Source organism: Pangasianodon hypophthalmus, chromosome 6, assembly GCF_027358585.1.
Source record: "Pangasianodon hypophthalmus isolate fPanHyp1 chromosome 6, fPanHyp1.pri, whole genome shotgun sequence".
Classification (NCBI taxonomy): Eukaryota; Metazoa; Chordata; class Actinopteri; order Siluriformes; family Pangasiidae; genus Pangasianodon; species Pangasianodon hypophthalmus.
The window spans coordinates 698,303-718,302 of record NC_069715.1 but is presented as its reverse complement, the minus strand read 5'-3'; the positions used below and the strand labels follow the sequence as shown (position 1 = coordinate 718,302).

At 40.9% G+C, this 20,000-nt stretch overlaps 2 protein-coding genes across 4 annotated transcripts in view; both read right to left on the bottom strand.

Moving 5' to 3' along the window:
• The window catches only part of hdgfl3 (HDGF like 3), an 11,918-nt gene extending 9,174 nt beyond the window's left edge, over window positions 1–2,744 (bottom strand). For both annotated transcript variants that reach the window (XM_034305471.2, XM_034305472.2), the window contains exon 1: window positions 2,264–2,744. In XM_034305471.2, the coding sequence (XP_034161362.1) occupies window positions 2,264–2,347 (84 nt within the window). In that variant the 5' untranslated portion in view covers window positions 2,348–2,744. The remainder of the gene's footprint in view (window positions 1–2,263) is intronic.
• An 8,856-nt stretch (window positions 2,745–11,600) lies between these two features.
• The window catches only part of bnc1 (basonuclin 1), a 19,342-nt gene continuing 10,942 nt past the window's right edge, over window positions 11,601–20,000 (bottom strand). For both annotated transcript variants that reach the window (XM_053235177.1, XM_034305508.2), the window contains 2 exons: window positions 16,750–18,455; window positions 11,601–16,281 (listed from right to left, as the gene is read on the bottom strand). In XM_053235177.1, coding sequence (XP_053091152.1) covers window positions 15,687–16,281; window positions 16,750–18,455 — 2,301 coding nt within the window. In that variant the 3' untranslated portion in view covers window positions 11,601–15,686. The remainder of the gene's footprint in view (window positions 16,282–16,749; window positions 18,456–20,000) is intronic.

Here is a 20,000-nt window from a genome sequence, read left to right as displayed (position 1 = left end):
GCTGTTGGAGTTCCTTATCGCTGCTTTAATGCTGGCTGTAAACGGTGTTACTGTAAACATGAGCGTTAACGTTACAAAGGTGTCGCTCGTAAAAAGGTTACGACTCCGATAGATCACACGTTAAAATAAGCGGCTAATTAAATTCGGAAAAATGTACATTTAGCGATTATTCTTCACACTGAGTGCAGTTTCTTTTACGTCTTATTTAAAGAAAAATCACGTAGCAGAGCCGATAAACGTGTGGAAAAAACTGACCATAATTTAGTGACTCTGGTTTTCTAAACAAGAGCCATTTAATATTTCAGTTTATCCAATCAGGTGCGTTTATGCAAATTATTTCGCTGAACACAACTGATCAGTTCAGAGCCGAGCGACTGAGAGAAGCTGATCAGCAGCGAAGAGTTTTATAGGATTTATTACTCGTTCCTGTCTGATTAGCAAAGTGACGACGTGGAAACTCGTAAGAAACGTTTCGATGAAAACAGTTTGTTTGAAAACGACGTGAAAGACGAGGTGTGTGTTTATTCGCCGCTTTGAGTCGAATCAGGACAAAACGCCGAGACAAATTTAAATTACTCGTTTATATTATTCTATTCTGAGAAACAGAACCAGCTACGTACTACAGCAACAACCAAAAATAGGAGAGGGATTAAACCCCACACACACACACACACACACACACACACACACACCTCTACTGACGGAGGCAACAGGGTCAGTCACTAAGAAACACAACCGTCACTTCAAAGTGTCTTATTTATCATCATAAACTAATTATTCATGTTTAAAGGTTAAACAGAAACTGACGCTGCGTCTCCGTTCGCTTCTGTTCGTCCTGAACCGTGTCCCAGATCGGAATTATCACGTCCCAAACCGCGGGATGCGGAAACAAAAGGTCCCTGATGGTCAGTAGACTTTTAAAGTGTGGATCTATGGACACTTTTTCAGCTAATATTACCCACAATTCCTTGTGCGAGTGAGGGAGGAGGAGGAGCTTTGTGACGGATTGTTCAGCACGCGTTTAGAGAGGTGTAAATGAAAAGTGAAGCGAGTGATAAATGAAATGATGGCGTGTAAATGATAGCAGGAATAATGAATGAAGAAAAGCTGGAATGCGGTGAGGAGGTTGTTTACGGCGACGGCGTGCCGTGCGTAACCAGGCAACAGCGCTCTCGTCTCCTCCGTCACATGACCTGTGTGTTGTGTGTTGTGTACACACACTTCTGCTACACACTCACAAGCAGAACCTTTCCTTCACAGAGAGATAAACACGAGCAGGACCTGAGACGGAGATTTTATTCCACTGTGCTCCTTATATAGAAACTAGAAATCTTATTTATAAACGTCTCTGATAGGTGCAGAAGGGGGTGTGTCTCTTCATTCTGAAGGAAGGGGGGTGTGGCACGGAAAGGGGGCGGGGCTTCGAGGACGCAGCTCCATACTGCACCTTTAATGCTGGTTGTGAAGTGAATGGTGTTTGCACAAACAGTGTGTGTGTGTGTGTGTGTGTGTGTGTGTGCGTAGCTGAGCCTAAACACCTTAACTATTTCTGAACAGGAACTGTGTGTGTGTGTGTGTGTGTGTGTGTGTGTGTGTGAGACTTCACAGAAATGAACACAAAGGTGTTCCAGGACTATGACGCAGTTATGACACTGTGTGTGTGTGTGTGTGTGTGTGTGAGAGTAAAACATGGGGAGTTAAGAGCCTGTGCAGCTCCGGCTGAGGAGCCTGAAGCGCTTCACCATCAGCCATGAGCGCGACCTCCATCACACCATTTTATTCCATTCCAGCGTCAGAAGCAGCAAAACGCACACCAGCCTCATGTGTTAGCAGTCTGATCTTTAGCATCACAGCGGGAACTGTATCAGATCTAATCCGATCTAACCCGTGGGAAGGCGTGGGGCTCGGCTGCGGGGGGAAATCGAGGAGAAATGGAGCTGAAGGTGGAGAAAAGGCGCTAAAGAGAAGGGCGGAAATTCAGAGAAAAACAAGCGAACACACACACACACACACACACACACACACCTGAGAGGCAACAGCGCCATTGCCTACCACACACACACACACACACACACACACACACACACATGCATAGACATAAAGGACACAAAATGGACCTCGGAAGCCGTTTAATGCCGCGCTGGCTCGCTCTCCGAGCTGAGGGAATAGAATAGCGGGCCTAGAGCCGGAGCGGAGCAGCGGGGCGTCGTGGCTCGGGCCGCCGGACTCGGAGCGCAGGAGCGCGGCTCGGCTCGGTACTCACCCTCGCGGGCCAGTGCGGGTAGCCCTTCATCTTGGCGAAAACCAGATCTCCTGCTTTATAGTCGCGGGGTCGCGGCCGAGCCATGGCGCGCGCTCGGAAAACACCCAAAATGTCACAAATGTCACCACGCGATTCGTGCACGCGCGGAAATCTCCCACCATCAATAACGGAAATAAATAATGAAAAGAGAGAGAGAGAGAGAGAGAGAGAGAGAAAGGCCCGGGAATGAAAAAAAAAAAAAACACCTCACACACTCAGCACACCACAACACACTCCTCTTCTTCTGTCTTTCTGTCTTTCTTTCTTTCTTTCTTCTTCACTCCTCTGTCTCTCCCTCTCTCCCTGTTCAAACCCAAATATGTGTGAAGGTCAACAGAGCGAAAATCCCATCCAGCGCCTCGGAGGATGGAGAGAGAGCAACGCCGCGGTGTGTGTGTGTGTGTGTGTGTGTGAGCGCGCGCGCGTTAATGAAGTCCTGCGTGAATATGAAACTGAAAATGTGACCTGTTCGCGCGCAAAATGTGGCGCGCGGTGGGGTGTTTTTCTTTTTCTTTTTTTTTTTTTTCTCTTCTGGTGGCTTATGCTGGCGCGCGCACACACTACTGAACACACACACACACCTGAACACATACAATACTGAACTCACAAATACACTACTGAACACACACACACACACACACACACACCTGAACACATACAATACTGAACTCACAAATACACTACTGAACAGAACACACACACTACTGAATACACACATACACTTCCTGACTCACACATACACAACTAAACAGAATTCACACACACTACTGAACACACATGTACTACTGAAGCTACACATGCACTACTGAATATATATAAATACACTACTGAACTGAACACACACTACTGAAGTGAACATATTCACTACTGAATACACACATGCACTACTGAATATATATAAATACACTACTGAACACACACATACATCCTGTACTGAACACACAGACATGCAGTACTGAATATAGAAATACACTACTGAAGTGAACACATACACTACTGAATACACACATACACTACTGAACTGAACACACACTACTGAACTGAACACATACACTACTGAATACACACACACTACTGAAGTGAACACACTACTGAATACACACATACTCTACTGAAGTGAACACATACACTACTGAATACACACACACACTACTGAATACACACACACACTACTCAATACACACATATACTATTGAATACACACACACACTACTGAAGTGAATACACATACACTACTGAACACACACATATACTACTGAATACATACACTACTGAAGTGAGCACATACATACGAATTAAAAAATTCTAATTCAAATTTTATTTGTCACATACATAACCATACACAGTACGAGTTGCAGTGAAATGCTTTATACAACTGTATAAAAATATAGAAAAATATTAAATATAAAGAAAAATACAATATATTGCCAAAAGTTTTGGGACGTCTGCCTTTACATGCACATGTACTTTAATGGCATCCCATTCTTAATCTGTAGGGTTTAATATGGAGTTGTCCCTTTGCAGCTATAACAACTTCAACTCTTCTGGGAAGGCTGTCCACAAGGTTGAGGAGTGTGTTTATAGGAATATTTGACCATTCTTCCAAAAGCGCATTGGTGAGGTCACACACTGATGTTGGTCGAGAAGGCCTGGCTCTCAGTCTCCGCTCTAATTCATCCCAAAGGTGTTCTATCGGGTTCAGGTCAGGACTCTGTGCAGGCCAGTCAAGTTCATCCACACCAGACTCTGTCATCCATGTCTTTATGGACCTTGCTTTGTGCTCTGGTGCACAGTCATGTTGGAAGAGGAAGGGGCCTGCTCCAAACTGTTCCCACAAGGTTGGGAGCATGGAATTGTCCAAAATGTTTTGGTATCCTGAAGCATTCAAAGTTCCTTTCACTGGAACTAAGGGGCCAAGCCCAACTCCTGAAAAACAACCCCACACCATAATTCCTCCTCCACCAAATTTCACACTCGGCACAATGCAGTCCGAAATGTACCGTTCTCCTGGCAACCTCCAAACCCAGACTCGTCCATCGGCTCGCCAGACAGAGAAGCGTGATTCATCACTCCAGAGAACACATCTCCACTGCATCCGACGCTTTGCGTTGCACTTGGTGATGTGTGGCTTGGATGCAGCTGCTCGGCCATGGAAACCCATTCCATGAAGCTCTCTACGCAATGTTCTTGAGCTAATCTGAAGGTCACATGAAGTTTGGAGGTCTGTAGCTATTGACTCTGCAGAAAGTTGGTGACTTCTGCGCCCTGTGAGCCTCAGCATGCGCTGACCCCGCTCTGTGACTTTACGTGGCCTACCACTTCGTGGCTGAGTTGCTGTTGTTCCCAATTGCTTCCACTTTGTTATAATACCACTAACAGTTGACCGTGGAGTATTTAGTAGTGAGGAAATTTCACGAATGGACTTGAATTCTCTGAGCTCCTGTGAGCGACGCTTTCTTTCACAAATGTTTGTAGAAGCAGTCTGCATGCCTAGCTGCTTGATTTTATACACCTGTGGCAGTTATTGGAACACCTGAATTCAATGATTTGGAGGGGTGTCCCAATACTTTTGGCAATATAGTGTATATATAGTGGCAGCAGCAGTCTGACAGTACCGATATAAAGTGCGGATATGTGCAGTTTTGTGCAATATGATAGTGTAAGATCTCAGAGAACCTGACAGTGTAAGATCTCAGAGATTATTAATTGTCCCTAAGTCTAGACTGAAACTGAGAGGTGATCGTGCTTTCCTGTAGCTGCACCCCAGCGTTGGAACAGTCTTCATGTTTTTATTAGATCCGCTCCTACATTACGTGATTTTAAATGTAAGTTAAAAACATCTCTCTTTTCTTTAGCTTATAATCAGTATTGATTTATTTGTTATTGTGATACAGTGTGTTATAATGTTGTGTGTTTTATGTTCTGTTTGTTTTTATTGTACAGCACATCGGGCAACTGCTGTTGTTTTTAACTGTGCTCTATAAATAAAATTAACATTGACATTAAAGATAGACTTACACTACTGAACTGAACACATACACTACTGAACACACTACTGAACTGAACACATACACTACTGAACACACTACTGAACACACACATACACTACTGAACACACTACTGAACACACACATACACTACTGAACTGAACACATACACTACTGAACTGAACACATACACTACTGAACACACACATACACTACTGAACACACTACTGAACTGAACACATACACTACTGAACACACTACTGAACACACACATACACTACTGAACACACTACTGAACACACACATACACTACTGAACACATACACTACTGAACTGAACACATACACTACTGAACTGAACACATACACTACTGAACACACACATACACTACTGAACTGAACACATACACTACTGAACACACACATACACTACTGAACACACTACTGAACTGAACACATACACTACTGAACACACTACTGAACTGAACACACTGCTGAACTGAACACATACACTACTGAACACACACATACACTACTGAACTCACCCACAGGCTACTGAACACACACATACACTACTGAACACACACATACACTACTGAACTCACCCACAGGCTACTGAACACACACATACACTACTGAACACACACATACACTACTGAACTCACCCACAGGCTACTGAACACACACATACACTACTGAACACACACATACACTACTGAACTCACCCACAGGCTACTGAACACATACACATATACTACTGAGCACACATACAGTCCCCTCTGAAAGTATTGGAACACAAGGCCAGTTCTTTCTGCTCTACACTGAAGACATTTGGGTTTGAGATCAAAATTTCAGCTTTCATTTCCTGATATTTACATCTAGACGCTTTAGACAACTCAGAACAAGGCATCTTTTGTTTGTACCCACCACAAGATAGACATACACTCATACTTACACTACTGAACACACACACACACACACACACTACTAAAGATAGAAATAGACTACTGAACACACTGAACACACATACACTACTGAACACACATGCATGACTGAAGATAGACACACACTACTGAACACACTCATACACTACTGAACACACTGAACACACACACATGCATGACTGAAGATACTCCACTGAATTGAGCACATACACTACTGAACACACACACACACTACTGAACAGACACACACTATTGAATACACACATTCACTACTGAACCCACACTATTGGACACACACATACACTACTGAACACACACTACTGAACACACACACACTACTGAACACACAAACACTATTGAATACACAAATTCACTACTGAACACACACTATTGAACACACACATTTACTACTGAACACACACTATTGGACACACACATACACTACTGAACCCACACTATTGGACACACACATACACTACTGAACACACACTACTGAACACACACACACTACTGAACACACAAACACTATTGAATACACACATTCACTACTGAACACACACTATTGAACACACACATTCACTACTGAACACACACACACTATTGAACACATACATTCACTACTGAACACACACACACTATTGAATACACACATACACTACTGAACACACACTACTGAACACACACACACTACTGAACGCACACACTATTGGACACACACATACACTACTGAACACACACTATTGAACACACACATTCACTACTGAACACACACACACTATTGAATACACACATACACTACTGGACACACACTATTGAACACACACATTCACTACTGAACACACACACACTATTGAATACACACATACACTACTGAACACACACTATTGAACACACACATTCACTACTGAACACACACACACTATTGAATACACACATACACTACTGAACACACACTATTGAACACACACATTCACTACTGAACACACACTATTGGACACACACATACACTACTGAACACACACTACTGAACACACACACTACTGAACACACAAACACTATTGAATACACACATTCACTACTGAACACACACTATTGAATACACACATTCACTACTGAACACACACTACTGAACACACACACACTACTGAACACACACACACACTATTGAATACACACATTCACTACTGAACACACACACACACTATTGAATACACACATTCACTACTGAACACACACTACTGAACACACACACACTACCGAACACACATACACTACTGAACACACACATTCACTACTGAACACACACTACTGAACACACACACACACACTACTGAACACACAAACACTATTGAATACACACATTCACTACTGAACACACACTATTGAAAACACACATTCACTACTGAACACACACTATTGGACACACACATTCACTACTGAACACACACTATTGGACACACACATTCACTACTGAACACACACACTATTGGACACACACATACACTACTGAACACACACTACTGAACACACACACACTATTGGGCACATACATACACTACTGAACACACACTACTGAACACACACACACTACTGAACACACACTGTTGAACACACACATTCACTACTGAACACACACACACTATTGAATACACACATTCACTACTGAACACACACACACTATTGAATACACACATTCACTACTGAACACACACACACTATTGAACACACACATTCACTACTGAACACACACACACACTATTGAATACACACATTCACTACTGAACACACACACACTATTGAATACACACATTCACTACTGAACACACACACTATTGAATACACACATTCACTACTGAACACACACACACTATTGAATACACACATTCACTACTGAACACACACTATTGAACACACACATTCACTACTGAACACACACTACTGAACACACACACACTACTGAACACACAAACACTATTGAATACACACATTCATTACTGAATCCAGCCTTTTTCCACCTTCAGTTTCTTGACTAACTGTGTCACATTTGCTCCCAGACTTTGCTGATATTTGCTGGAATCTATTCTTCCGTCTACCTGTGTAATGTTTCCGCTGCCACGCAACCCCGTAATAGATCCTCCTCCATGAGTAACAGTTAGAAAAGTTTTCATTTCATCAGATGCTGCTCCTTTTTTTTCTCCAAATATTCCTTTGGTGATTGGGGCCAAAGAGTTCAGTTTTCCTTCATCAGTCTACAGCACTTGTAGATGTCTAGATGTTGTTTTGCATACGTCAGTGTAAGAACCTCATTTCCACCTTCTCTATTCTTTTGGTCACTACAGAGTTACACTAATTATTTACAGAAATAAGCTAAAATACAGGCTGCTTAGGCTGGAGCTGTTGTTTAAAGCAGAAAGATGTACACACACGCACACACACGCACACACACACACACACTGATTAACAGGCAAAAATAAAAATAGTAATGATGTCATGATGTGAATTGTCCACTAGGGGGCAGTGCAGCTCTTTTTCTCTTCTGCTCTCCTCCATTTCTTTTTGTTTATCAGCTCAGGTTAAATGTTAGATGAAGAAGGTCACTACAGACTTCAGGAACACATTTTACCCACAATGCACTGCAATTGGGTTTAGGTTTCTTTTCTAAATGGATGAAAATGTGTAAAGAGGAGCTACATGTTCCGAACTATAAACCTATAAACTGAAATTAATGTTGCACTGAATGGAGTTGATTTATTTATGCATGTCAGGTTAGAAGTACAGCGTACGGTTTAGGAGATATACTGCTCTGGAGCGCCACCATCAGGCCGTGTTTTAGGTCCGAATGACATCTGATGTGATTTGTAACTCATTTAAAGGCAGAAAGAGAATGATGATAAAAATTAAAATCCTGACAAAACAAGATAAAAGTGCTTGGACCCCTAGTAAGCGAGGAATTAAGTGAGTAAGGAAGGAGGGAAGGAAGTGTGTGATTGTATGTGATCTATGTGCTTGATTTGAAGTCAAATTAAATCTTGTACCGTGTGTGTGTGTGTGTGTGTGTGTGTGTGTGTGTGCATGTGTGTGTGTGTGTTCTAGTTCCTCAGTTCAGTTTATTGTCATTATATTTAAACCAAAAACCTTTTTTTCTTTTGTATTTTTTGTAACTGTGCCATAGTGTAACTGTGTGGCTGAATGGAAATGAACACTTTGTGTGTGTGTGTGTGTGTGTGTGTATGTATGTGTGTGTGTATGCGTGTGTGTACGTGTGTGTGTGTGTGTGTGTGAAATCCATCGGTTCAATCAATACCTTTGATTCTTACATAAAGGAATTAGCTGTAGTCTGATCGCACCTTCAGTCTCCTCTTCAATAACATAATTCAGTTTTAGCGTCACCATGTGTGTGTGTGTGTGTGTGTGTGTGTGTTCATGTCCAGGTACTTTGCTCTTTCCATTGAGCCTTTTTGCTGAAATTTGTTTAGTGTGTTTAATTGTTGCATGTGTTTGGAATAAAAGCAGTTTTTGAGATTTGAAATCCTTCACCGAAGCCACACTGAGATTTCTCCTGGTGTCTAAACTAACCTGATAAGGACAGTGGCAGTGTTACGGATGTGACATCTGAACTCGTATTGATCTGCAGAGTGTCTCCATGTCGGGGGGGAAAGCGTCTGCTCACGAATCCTTTCAGAAAGAACGTAACCCTGGATTTAACCGTAACCAATAAATAATAGCGTTTTCTTAAAGACTCAAACAGAGCAGGATTTATGCTGCATTCACTTTCAATTCTATACGCAATATTACATTAACTCTATTTAATTAGATATACTTTAACGCTATAACACTATAAATTCAATATGTAGAAATATATCTATGTTATTTATTTATTTATTTTACACGCTTTTATTTATGTTTGTATATTCATCTCTATACTTTATTACAGGTATATATTTATTTATCTGCTGAATACTATACTTTAATTACAGATATACATTTATTTAGCTGTATATTTTTGTAGGTTTATAGGTTTACTCTAGGTGTATAAATGTATCTGTACTGTATTCTAGCTGTAACTTTATTGATCTGAATTTCACACTAATAAACTAATAAACATGGCTAATCGATTTTTACTGATTTTACTGCACCAAGGCGGCTAAAAGGACTTTTTTTTGCTTCCTGACTTTTGAATTAAAATCTTGGGTGATGGTCGGCCCTCTTGTTTAATTTTCTCCTCATAAGTATAAGCATCAAAAGACTTTTCTGTATTCAGGTCAACATTAGCCGTGTCGGCCATTTCCTCCTAAAAAGTAGCTAAGCTGCTAGCTGAAGAAAGATGTGACAGCTAGCTAGCTAAAATGTGAGAAAGAGTGAAAACGTAATATAAATAATCAAACGGAAGTGTATACTGATATTTTATTTACAATATTTACAGATTACCCCAGCAGCAGCGCTGAGTGATTCCGACTGGCGCTGATATGTTACGTTTGAGACGTTCGTCATGTTTATTATCATTTCTGTGATTGGCAGTTAGTCACGTGCGACTGGGCGGGACAAGCGAAGAGCACACTGTCCAATAAACCTCAAGATGTTAAAAGTCTGTCATCCAGTGAGCGTTAAATTTCATCCGGCGGAAACACAGCTGTGTGTATCAGCGCTGTGGCGGGATTATCTGTGGCGAGATTATCCTGCAGGCTGCGCTGCTCACCGAAAACAGTCGGAGTTTAACAACGAACAGCGCGATACTGCAGCGAGATTTCTGATCATTCGATTCTCTAAAATATTGAATTTTACTAAGATTAATGAAAATCATTTTTAGGGAACTTGGGCTTCATTTTTAGTCTTAAAGCGATCGAATGTGTTCATCATAAATATATAATATATACTTATAACATATACTTTATTGCTGTGTAAATATATATATATTTATACTTTATTATAGATATACATTTATTTATCTATATACTTAATATTTGTAAATTTATTTATCTATATATTTCATGTACTTTTATGTTATCACTGTACAATACCAGAGGTTTCAATTTACCTCTGCACTTCATTTTTATGTTAATTTATTCATTTACTTTATTATACTCCATGTGTAAGTTTATTTATTTATATATAAGTATATTTACTTATATGCTTTATTATAGATATAAACTCATTAATTTATATTTTAGATAAATGCTGTAATGCAGTACCGGTACAGACGATGACATCACACAATAAAACGTTTGATGTTTTATACTTATGTGTGATAAACTAAACTGAAGTGTGTGTACGTGTGTGTGTGAGTGTGTGTGTGTGTGTGTAAGTGTGTGTGTCTGAGTGTGAGTGTGTGTCTGAGTGTGTGTGTAACAATACACTCGACTCCAGTCTCTGAAATCATGGCTTTTTATTATTGTCACAACGAATCAAGAATAAAAACATGAACATTTTTAAATTGTTTATGAGCAGACGTGGCATAAATGTGACATGATGACAACAATACTGTAAAAACGCGTGTGTGTGTGTGTGAGTGTGTGTGTGTGTGTGTAGGAGTTTTTACATTTCATTTCATACATGTGTAACTGGGCGTACGCTATACATAATAAACGCATTAGCATAAAGCTAGCTAGGTTGGTTCTGAAGCTAGATACTGGTGAAAAGATAAACAAAACCTATTACTGGGTTTGTGCAGCTAACTAGCTTAACTAATATTGCTAAACTAGTATAATGTGTAATTTTAACAAATATGTTATTTTAAACCGTATACACCAATTGCTACTGTTAAGCTAAATCCGAATAGTTAGCTAGCTAACATTAGTGCAGTGTTGTGTTTTGGGAGACTGCTAGCTTAGCTTATATTGCTATTTTTAGAATATTTGTTTGTACGATGCCAGGGTGTGACACGTTCCCGAGTTTGCCTGGGTCAATGAGGGCGGAGCTTCAGTTAAATCTGACCAGCCAATCATCATCAGGAGTGTTTCTTTTGACTTTTTTTTAAGCTTAAAATACTGAAGCCTAAAATACTAGTTTTAATCAAATAATTATATAATATATATAACAGGATAAAGTTTGTTAATGATTGACATTATGTTGTTAGCTAGCTAATATAAATAACACTGTTGCAAAACTAGCTAGCTAATGCCTTTTGTAATTAAGAATCTAATGAATTTCGCTAACAAGCTAGCTAATGTCAGGTAAACTCTCGTGGTTGGTATTAAATTGCTAAGCTAGGTTTTGCTAGGTTTGTGGTTGGAGATCTGGGAAAGGGGATAAAAATCAGGCTAACCATCGTGTAGCGTACGCCCAGCTACACTACAACAATAAACAGCTCTGTTTTTCCAATCGTAACAAAATCTCGCAAAATACAAACACAGACTGCATCTTTAAAGAGATTCATTATTACTATTGTTATTATTATTATTATTATTAATACTGCTCGTTTATGATGAAGAATCTTTGGTCAGCTTTAGTGTTTATAAGAACAAATTAGAAAAAAAACAACACAACACTGTACAATAATTTACACAACAGCAACACAACAGAATTCATGGAATGCCACAAAATATCCCGAAACGATAAAACAACAATCATGAGGAAACGTCAACGTGTTATATTACTGAACATCGGACACCAGGTGAATCCTGCACCTTCAACTGAACACACACACACACACACACACACACACACACACACGCTCGACCCACAAGGTACAGTTTAATTCAAATCAAGCACTGGAATCACATGACCAGGATTTAGAGGAAAATAAAATGAACACAATGGCGACATTTTCCAGACCACGTGTATGGTTATGTACAGTGTTTAAAATATCTTCAGGACAAGTAAAAAAAAAACGAAATACTGTAGGGAATTATGAAGCATTGTGTTTGTTTTTTTAATTTATATTTTAAATATTTGAGTCTTTCAGTTTAACACACGCTATGAAACTCTGGATAAATCTGTAGCACCTCCTACACGATGCTCTAAATTTAACGTGGACTATAAGATCCACTCAGGAGAAAAAAATCAGAAAACGACCTGTTTCTATCTTTTAATTCTCCCTTGTTAAACAGGGGGAGGTGTGTGTGTGTGTGTGTGTGTGTGTGTGTGTGTTGGGGGGGGGCGATTTGGGTAATAAACTTAAACATCCAAATGTCCCACCCACTTCCGCAGTGATTGGTGTGGGGTAGATGGGGGCAAATACTTTCTGTTATTTGTTATTAGATGACCACAGTTGCAGAAGCTGTCCATTATGACCTAGCAATGCTCTACTTCCTGTTTTTAGCTCCGCCCCCTTGTTTGATGGATGGTCTGTAAATAATATCCAAGAACCTCCTGCTTGTATCTCATAAATCATGAACGTTACACACTTTCCGAAGTTTCTTGTTACAAGTGGTTTCGAAATGTAAACAAGTATTATGCAAATAAGGCCAAATGTACCGTAACTGCCGTAGTAGAAAGGCTACCGTAAAAAAACAAAACAAAAAAAAAAAACAATAAAGAAAGTGGTGTTTTGTAGCTAGTCTAATGTGAAAATGATAACATTTACACAGCATGTGATAGAGAGAAGAAAAAATTCTTGTTTTATATTTAAAAAAATACGGTAAGTAAAACCATTTGGTCCGCAGTAGTTGTACGTATGTTGATGACTTCACTGTCCACGTTCACTCCGTCACTGTTCTGAAGTTTAACACGGATTACTGTCATGCTGCTGATCGTGCGTTTGCTAATGCAGCAGGTCGCAGTCAGGTGGCAGGATACTTCGGTATCGTATTCACACTTTTAAGCGTTTTAACGTGTTAAATTAAAACTTGTGTCTGTGATATATCCAGTACTATATTTATGAAATGGATTTTTTAGCAAGTGCAGCACGTTCAGAACTCTCCCTTCCGCGTGATCACTGAAACTTAACGTTGGGGCTTATTTCAGGAAATAAATAAAAAAAAAAAACTGATTTGGCACAACGAATATTACATCATATAATCAAAATGAGTGGGAATTTTGTATAATGATAATACTGGAGTGGAAAAAAGTGACCAATTTAGGAGTTCTAATCAACCATTTTGTTTTCAATGCAGTAATGAAATCTCACTAGCATGTTACCAGCTAGTAATCACAAGCAGGTTTCATGCTAATCGTATTGCTATACTCGCTATATAGTAAGTTTTGCTGTTGGTTTACTGCTAAAACCAGGTAGTCTTACTGACACTATTACTAGCTGTACTGCTATTAACTATACCACTAGCCTTCCTGTTAGCCATACTGCTTTTTTACCTTGTTAGCTTTTCTGTAATTTCCTTATTGCTTGACTTACTGCTAGCTGTACAGCTACATTCTGTGTTAGCGTTACTGCTAGGTTTGTTGCTCGTCCTATAAATTTTACTAAAACTTTGTTCTGGTTAATCTTTCCTCATACATAGTGATTGTCATGTCGCTGTGATTGTAATGAAATTGAACAATAATAATAATAATAATAATAATAATAATAATGATAGTTTGTGCTAGTTAAGTACTGAATAGTTCTGACAGGTTTGTTATTTGAACTCTGGAGCTTATTCTGCAAAAAAAAGAAAGTGCCAAATCAGCTGTATCACTGAAAATGCTTTTTTTTGTAATAAACAAACACTAACAGCGTTGAAATCAAGCTGTTTAAGTGTTTGGTAGTGTTTAGAAATGTAGTAAAAATACATTTTTAACATGATGTGCTTCTGCTTCAGGCTAAATTTTGATTTCTAGATTAGATATGAGACTGATTCACCAGGTTACAGGAAGTATTGTTGTGATGAGTCAAGTTTCCATCCAAGTAATTTTCATACACGTCAAATGCAAAAAGGTTCGATTAAAAAAACAACAACAACAACAACGACAATTTGTAAAAAGTCTGTACGTTCATTTGAACTGGAACTCTTTCTGTATGGAAATAATTTGCAGTGGAATAAATAACATAAACGCAAATGAAATAAAGTCATGCAACCACATAGAGCCTCTCAGCTGTGGCTTTTTGGACAGTCTAAAATTTTCCACCTCATCACCACCACCTTCCAAGGTTTAGGGTTTAGGGTATGTGGTACTTGTGGCCAATTATCGCCGATTAATCCATTTCCTGTACCGTTATATTGACTGAAGTGTTTTGTCTAAAGGCTGTAACCTTAGAAAATATCTCCATAAAGAGCAACTTGCCCAGTGTTAATAATTTCTTGAACAATGTTTTGTTCTGTTATACAGAGCATATTCACATTATATATTTTTCATTCACTTGAATTTAACGAAATCTTAGCTACTTGAAGTTTTGCCCATCGCAAGAAACCACAAATTGCGCTGTAAATTATATGCACAAGATGAAAAAAACACTCTTCTGAGCCCCTCGGAACAGTTCATCATTGTGAATTTTAGGTAGAATCTATGAAGGCCTGTGCTTTTCCACTTACACACAAGTGCTCATTATTAGGGTTCATTTCACCATCCGTGTGTATATTTATCACTACTCCTGATTGACGGTGGTGTTGTTTGTCGGAAGGTTCCGGTGTAAATTTGGGTTCTGGCTGTGTCGATTGCGGCTCCGGACGGAAGAGAACGTTGTGTCACACCCTGGTACCTTGCACTTGTGCAGGAGCCGAAGGTGCACGGTTTTGTAGTGCGCCCTGAATGTGCCCTTGTTGCTGTAAACCTTCTGGCAGACGTGGCAGGTGATGGGTGAAGATGAGTTGTTGACCTGCTGCCCGAGACTGACCACACTGGAACTCAGCCCGTCGCAACTCTCGTTCTCATCGCTGTCCTCCATGGGGAGCTCCTCCTCACTGCCTGCATCTGAGTCCCAGGAAGAAGAGTGACCACTTCCTCTGGTGCTTAGGTCCAACACGGCCTCGTCCTCCACCGGATCCTCTACGCTATCAGAGGATTTGCTCATGGGAAACACAAGGCCCATGCGGTTTGTGCTCTTGAAGATAACAGACGTCTGGCTCAGAGGATCTTTAGGAGGGAATTCAGAATCAGCGGAGATGTCTCTGCAGGACGGAGTGAAGACGTAGTGATCTTTGGTCAACAGCTTGTGATGTAAATTCAAATTTGCACTGTGTCTGAAGAGAAAAATGATACAAAAGACACAATCAGAAAAGTAGGGTTTTTTTTTTTTTTAGAAATTAAGCACCTTTGTTCTGTACGTTTGAATGCCTACTTGGATTGAAGATGTTTAAGATCAGTTTGTTAGCTACAATGAGTAGATACCTGGGCCAAGTGAATGTAAGGACCCTTTAAAACACATTCAGTATACATTACTGAACCTTGAGGACCACCTTTATACCTTTATTGGTACATTTATGTTGCTTAACTATGGGAAACAAATGTACCTGTATAGTTATTTATTATTTTAGTCAGTCATGTGACCATCCTGACATCATCTATGACCTTTACAAACAGAGGCTAGCTATCATGGAACTTTCCACCATTCTGTAGAACTAATAAAGAACCGCAGACAAGTGGAATTAGTATTGATTCAGTGGCTCCTAACCCTTGGTTGTGTTGGATTTTGCTCTGCTAGCACTCACCTGTCTCTGCTCCTGCGGGACGGGAAAGCGGCGTTGCAGCCTGCTACGGTGCACATGTGCATTTCCTTCAAGTGGACGCTGCGGTAATGCATTTTGGCACTGTAGGAGTTTTTGAAGGTCTTATTGCAACTCTCGCAGTGATGGAGAAGCTCGTCTTCATCATCTGCACACACAATCTGTAGGTCACCATCGGCGTCTGTGCGGACCTCAGACTCACAGGGGGTGCCGCTTAGTGCCACTTCGCCAGTGGGTCGGAGATCCAAGTCTTCGCTGCAGGTTTGGTCTCCAAAGTCAAGTAAGTCTCTTTGCGTGTTGCTGAAGGAAGACAGCGAGTGGGTGAGACTGCACCCCTGGGCTTGGTGTTTGTCCTCTGTTTGTAGTTCTTCTGTATGGGAAGAATGGGTGAGGACAGAGGGCTGGATTGAGGGATGAACAACACCATGCTCATCACATTCTGTCTTTACCATACAATCCATCCCAGAGTCCATACTGGCAGGAGGATCGTCATCATCATCATTATTGGAGCTGCTTCGCTCTTCCAACTCATCTTTCTCAATCTTTATGGGCATGCTGGATTTACGGGATTTCTTCTTGGGCACAGGTTCGGCATTGCTCTCCATGTCTCCTACGCTTACAGGCACAGAAGAAGAGGACAGTAGGGGCAGGGAGGGCAGATTTCCAGGTGTGTTGGCAAGCTCAGCAGGTGTCACCAGGCTGCGGTAGAAAGGCAGCACTGGCTGCACAGTCTTTAGGTTGGGGAAGACAATCCCGCTGTGGCTGATGCTTGGAAAGGAGCTGTGCAGTTTGGACTCAGAATTGCTGATGTAGCTGGAGACAGGCCTGCTGAGGTCCCGCTTTTCTGCCTCATCCCCCCCACTCAGTCCATCCCTCACATCCCTGTCCCGATTGTTTCGATTCATGGGCATGTGCAGGCGTGGGTTCGGGTTGGCGCTGTGCCGGTTGCGGCTTCTCAACGAGCTGAAGACCATGTTGCATCCCTCGATAGTGCACTTGTGCTTGATCTTGAGGTGAACAGCATTGTAGTGGATCTTCAGTGTTCCTTTGTCATAAAAGGTCTTTTCACAGGCACTGCAGAAAACACGGCCTTTTTTCATCCCAACTCCTGGGCGGATTTTCGACTCCGGCGACACTTGGGCGATATCGGAGCTGATTGAGGGCGTGCAAGGTGTCGAGGGTGAGGAATAGTTATCGCTCAATGTGAAGTCATCTGATTCTAAATTGGTGCTTGCTCTCTCCATGGGTATATCTTCTCTTTCTATATCAGAGGTGAAGTGAGAGGAGGTGTCAGGGTTTGAATCCAGAATTTCGGGTCGTGCCGAAACATCCTGCTGGCGGGAATCTGCTCTGGACCTGAGCAGCGGTGCAGGAACAGAGTTGAGCAACTGCAGAGGCAGCATGAAGGCCATGTTGTTGACCAAACTCTCAAAGTGGTGGCCATTGTTTCTGCTCAGAGGCTCCGTTGTGGGCGGCACTGACGGACGCTGCATGCTGCTCTCTATGAAGCTACGGATGTCCGAGTTCGCTCTAACTGTCGGCACGATGATCGCCTGCCCTTCTTTGTCCTGCAGGGCCATCAGCTCGACAATGGACTTTGTCTCTCCGAAGCGGAGGAACTGCTGCAGTGTCGCAATTTCCTCCTCGAAGGTCATGATGGCCCAGCGGTCCAGGACTTTGCCAGCCACATCCTATCCAAAAACACATAGAAGGAATTTCATTTGCATTATGAATGAAAAACCCAAGGACCTCCATATACCTCTGACAATCTGACAGCGCTATGACATAAATGACATAAAGAGTTGTGCATACATCTAATAAAGCAGGACATGAAAGCCCTAATTACTGCAGTGCATCTGTAATATCATTTTTCTTCATTCTGATGATTGGGTTTGTCCCTGGTGGGGGGTTGGCAGGGGTTGGTGGGGGTAGTTGGGTGGAGGTACAGGGTTGGGCAGTGAGTGTGGCTGTAATTACTCATGAGTGCTAGCAGTCCTTCAAAGTCATTCAGCAGCTTCATGCCATAACTAAGATAAATATTTCATCATACAGCATTCATTTATATGCCTGTGGAGGATTTGACTTTACTTCTGCCGTCAGACGAGCTAACTAGAATCACACGCAACCACCTGAATACTTAACGAGCAGCAAATTGAGCAGCTCTCTCACTACTGGAGATTTGAGTGGGAAAAAAAAACGTGACAAAATTGTATTTACATGATTCACTGTGATCACAGCGGTAATGAGAGCTGGAGGGAGTCTATGAGTCTCGTGGCTCCAAAAGTGCACTACCAAGAATTGTTTAATGATATCTTTCCAATAAAAATGCAAACTGGGTGCTCTAATTTGCTGAAAATAAACACATTTTTAAACCATCGATGTTGAATAATAATCCTTCAATACTGTCCAAGAAACAACTAAAAACATCTGAGGAACATCTCTACATATTCACCCTCATTACAAACACTAAGATCTATGAATATATATGAATATGCAAATTTGGACATGCCCCCATGTCCTTCTGTCCTTCACCCGTAACAGTAAACCAGCTCACGTTAGTCACGAGTGGGATTCCAGTGTCAGATTTACTTATTTTATCCGTCAAAATATAATGCTGCCATGACAACCACCATATGTACATCATTAGCTAAGCTAGTTAGCTAGCTTCGTAAACAAACAGGTTCTGCAACTAAAAATTTCCAGGGGTCACGTCAACCACTAATCTCAGACGTGAATGGTCCAAGACTGTGAAGCTGATTTTGTGGCATCATAAACTGAGCTCATAGGCCACCCTGCAGAATACAATGTTACCATGACAACCACCATTAACATTAGCTAAATTAGCTAGCTAGCTTAGCACACATGTTGTATGTAGCCTCATACACAACTCATATGTAGCCTCTCCCCTGAAACTCCTCAGCAAGGGGTATAAATTTTATGTGCAAACCTTTAATGCGACACAGCAACCAACAAAATGCAACTGATAAACAAAAAGAAATGTTTTAGAGGAAAAAAAGAAAAAGAAAAAAACTCACAATAACCTGGTTTTATAATGGGTCATGTGACTGTGCACAGAATGAACTAATCACATTCAATCTCATGCTCAAAAGTAATTATTATACATCTGTCATCAATGAAGTGATTCGGATTAACTCCAAATAAAGATCAGCTGTTTCTGTACGAGGTTCTGCTGAAGGACTGCTGAAGCCACGTTCCTCAAAGAGCTTACACAGTAT